Source organism: Pollicipes pollicipes, unplaced genomic scaffold (genome assembly GCF_011947565.3).
Source record: "Pollicipes pollicipes isolate AB1234 unplaced genomic scaffold, Ppol_2.1 Scaffold_7261;HRSCAF=8764_pilon_pilon_pilon, whole genome shotgun sequence".
NCBI lineage: Eukaryota > Metazoa > Arthropoda > Thecostraca > Pollicipedomorpha > Pollicipedidae > Pollicipes > Pollicipes pollicipes.
In genome coordinates this window covers 54,460,796-54,464,181 of record NW_023597054.1, presented here as the reverse complement: position 1 = coordinate 54,464,181, position 3,386 = coordinate 54,460,796, and the positions used below count along the sequence as shown (strand labels likewise).

At 62.7% G+C, this 3,386-nt stretch overlaps 1 protein-coding gene across 1 annotated transcript; it reads right to left on the bottom strand.

Moving 5' to 3' along the window:
• Positions 1-306: 306 nt before the first annotated feature.
• On the bottom strand, positions 307-2,346 carry LOC119111626 (protein TsetseEP-like). Its single transcript, XM_037235434.1, has 3 exons — positions 2,063-2,346; positions 616-1,238; positions 307-390 (listed from the first exon to the last, which is right to left on the bottom strand). Exons 1-3 carry the CDS (start codon positions 2,178-2,180, stop codon positions 307-309), a joined length of 825 nt encoding a protein of 274 aa, XP_037091329.1. The 5' UTR covers positions 2,181-2,346.
• Between the last annotated feature and the right edge of the window lie 1,040 nt (positions 2,347-3,386).

Genomic DNA, 3,386 nt, shown 5'->3' with positions numbered 1-3,386 from the left:
GTCCGGGGCCAGCCGTGTTCGCCGCCGGTAGTTTTTGTGCGCCCCGTCCCCGCGCGGCGCTGAGGCAGTCGGGAGACGCGCGTGGCGGCGCACGCCGCGGCCGTGCCGGCCACGGCCCGGCCCGTCTACGGCCGCGCGTGCCACTACCGGCACGCCACGGCCCACCTGCGAGACACGCGGATGAGATGAACATAACGTACCCTGTAAACACTTGATGGAAATCCTATCTATATTGCAGCAGCGAGGGCGGGCGCCGGCGCAGTCGGCGGCTATCACACGGCGCCGCGGCGGCCGGAGGGCTCATTCTCAGTCGCCGGTCGGCCGGTGCAGTCCGTTCACCATGTTCTCGATGTTCTTCAGCTGCGAGGCGACCGTGGCGCCGTGTGCCGGCTGCGGCGTGCCGGGCGACGAGGAGCCGGCGCGCGCCCGCGTCACCGTCTCGAAGGCGGACGGGCCGCCGGCGGCCAGCTGGGAGGCGGCCGCCAGCGGCGAGCTGGCCGTGCTCGTGGTCGTGGTCAGCGGTGCGCTGTACGGCGAGAAGCGCGCCGCCTTCAGCCGCTCGGCGTGCACGGCGCCCGGCGGCGAGCCGGCGCCCAGGCCGGCCAGGCCCGCTACCCGCGCGAACAACGAGTGCCCCGAGGCGGCCAGCGCCAGGTGCGCGTTGAACAGCAGGTTGGGGTTGAGCTGCGCCGCGCCCAGGTACGAGCCGGCCGTGGAAGTGAGCGGCGATGAGGCCGAGCCGAGCAGGTTGAGCGGGAGCGACGTCTGGGCGGCGGCGGCGGCGGCGGCGGCTGCCGCGGCTGCCGCGTTCTGCTGCAGCAGGTGGCCGAGCCCCGGCAGACCCATGCTTGGGTGCGGGTAGAGGCCGGGCGAGTACAGGTAGGGCAGCAGGTGCGGCGGCTGCATGGGCGGCCCGACCGACACGTTCGGGTGCGTGCTCGGCTGGCGCTCATCGTCCGAGGTGCGCGGCCCTTCCGAGCGCACGCTCCGGAACGCGCTGCCGCACTCGGCGTCACTGCCGTCCCGTTCACTGTCACTGTCGCGCTCACTGTCCGCCCGCCGTCGCTCCGGCTCCGGCTCCGGCTCCGGCTCCGGCTCCGGTTCCGGCTCTGGCTCAGGCTCCGGCTCCGGCTCCGGCTCCCGCTCGGCCGTCAGCGACCGCTTCTTGCTGGGGCTGTCGTCGTAGGGTCGGAACGAGAGCGGCGGCGGCCGCTCGGGTTTGACCTCCTCCTTGGCCTCTGTGGGGGAGCGCGGCGCGTGAGACGGGGGAAGTGCGCATCACAAAGGAGCCGGCACACTGTACACGCCCGCCTACGGCGCATTCTCCTCACAAAACTGGTTTCTGGGCCCGCTCGAGGCCCTCGGAGACGACAACTTGTTTTTTTAGGATCCAGGTGCTCTTCACGAGCGAGACCACACACCGGCGCTGGTTCCTGTCGTGTTGGGTCATCTCTCTAGCTAATGACGACATATTACTGGTAAGGGTAGTCTAACTTACGATGCTAATGGCTAATTTCATTCCGCAATCTTAGGCGATATCAAATGATAGCGCACGACAGGCATGGAAACACTCTCAAGTCCACTCCGGCTATTTCCTGATTGACATGGACAAATTATGATGTGAAGTACATAATATGCTGGATGTAATGAGCTGTAGGTATGCATGGAAAAATTTTCTCGTAGAGGCTGGCAGGCCGTCAGAACTCATTAGTATTTATATTCGTGAATTAATCGCGTTTATACAATCTGGAGCTCGATCTAATGGCGGTAACTGTTACTTATATGCTTACGAAACACGCGCTGCACTCTTGCCACTTACTACACTATCATCCCGGTAGCAGGTACTTTGCATGCCTCTTGCATGCTACCTGGACATGTTAATGGCGCATTTGCAGCGCTAACATGCAATTGTATCGATGTGTACGGCAAACTATTGGCGCATTATCTCGCACTATTTTCATCCACCGGGCCTCCGACTCTCACTCCTCCCCGTCCCCAGCCAGCCGTCGGCCATCGACTCTCTCCCACTCGCGATAGCCGCCTCCGCCGTCAACACACCCACCTTGCTTGATGAGTGGCGTGTCTGGCCGGGGCGGGCTGCCGGGCGCCGGCGGCAGCGTCGGCAGCGTTGGCAGCGGTGGAGGCGCCGGCGAAGCGCGGTCGCCGACGACGTCGAGCATGCGCTCCTCGTCGTCGTCCTCCGGCTCGTCGGAGGAGCGCGCCTGGTCGCTGGCCAGGTGGCCGGCCTCGTCGCCGCCGCCGCCCCCGCCCGGTGACGTCAGCGAGTTGGGCCTTCTGCGGGGGACCGCCGAGTTAGTGGCTGGCTGCGGATGGGTCTAGGATTCGGTCGCGCCGCTTGCAGGGGCTCTTGGAGAAGCACGTTGACCAGTTTATATGATCGGTGTGTTATTTGAGTGGCGAGACAGGCGTCTTTGATTATCATCTCAACGGAAAATCGCAAGGAGACGAAGGGCAAGAACTCCATTGAGGCTCTCAAACTCAAGGATTTTTCAAATATAAAAGCACCAATAGTGTGTTCACTTTTGACCCAAATCATCCAGCCTGTCGGGGTATATATCGATCGCTATATCGAGCGTGATTTCAGTCAGTACATCAATCGCGCAGGGTGACAAGGTAATGACGAACTGAAGGATTAGGGTAGCCCGTGAATCCTCTAGCGGTCCCTCATTATCCGGCGATATTGTCTGCGTTTTACGCCAGATAACGCCGCGCACATCCATCACGACGACAAAGTAACTGTCCCGACGCTCCTCCGGCCACTTTGTCAGCGCGCACGACGCTGCTCCGAACACTTCCCGGCCGCTGTGCTGTGGGACGCTGGTGCCAGCTGACTCCCGGTCCCACGCGCCGGCCGGCGGCCTTTGAACCGAGTGCTACTCGCTGCTCTACGGCACTAATCGCCTTTGAGAACGTCTCGACAAACCGCGGCGATCGGATTTCCTCGGTGGAAGTCGCATGCATCGTGCTGCACGGTGCAAATCATGACACGGGTGGAGGCAGGCTGTGAGGTTAGCTCTGAAGTCACACTCGCTGGATTTACACACAGACGGGCTGTGAGCCGGCGGATCGACGAACTCTGGACTGGCGGCGCAAGAAGCGCCGACTGCGGACCGCGGCCTGCGTGATGCGACACAACAGGCGGACAGACGGCAGGCACCGGGATCAGGCTGCAAACCGCCGAACTGCAGATTTATGAAAAGTTCAGTGCCCACTGAGCACGCCATGAATATGATCGCAAGAAAGCGACGCTGCAGATCTCCGCAGACGCTGACGCAAACTCGGCAAAGTTCGTAAAGCTGTCACGCTTCTCGCCGTCAGCCTAGCATCGTTTCTGATGCGTTTCCTGATTGGGTGTTTGCCTGTCC

Bases quoted from the DNA above. Each gene is read 5' to 3' on its own strand.
- LOC119111626 (XM_037235434.1), bottom strand. From the start codon at position 2,180: ATGCTCGACGTCGTCGGCGACCGCGCTTCGCCGGCGCCTCCACCGCTG. The intron at 1,239-2,062 runs GTGGGTGTGTTG...GCTCCCCCACAG, and splicing joins CACGCCACTCATCAAGCAAG to AGGCCAAGGAGGAGGTCAAA. The intron at 391-615 runs GTAGCGGGCCTG...GGCACGCCGCAG, and splicing joins GGCACTCGTTGTTCGCGCGG to CCGGCACACGGCGCCACGGT.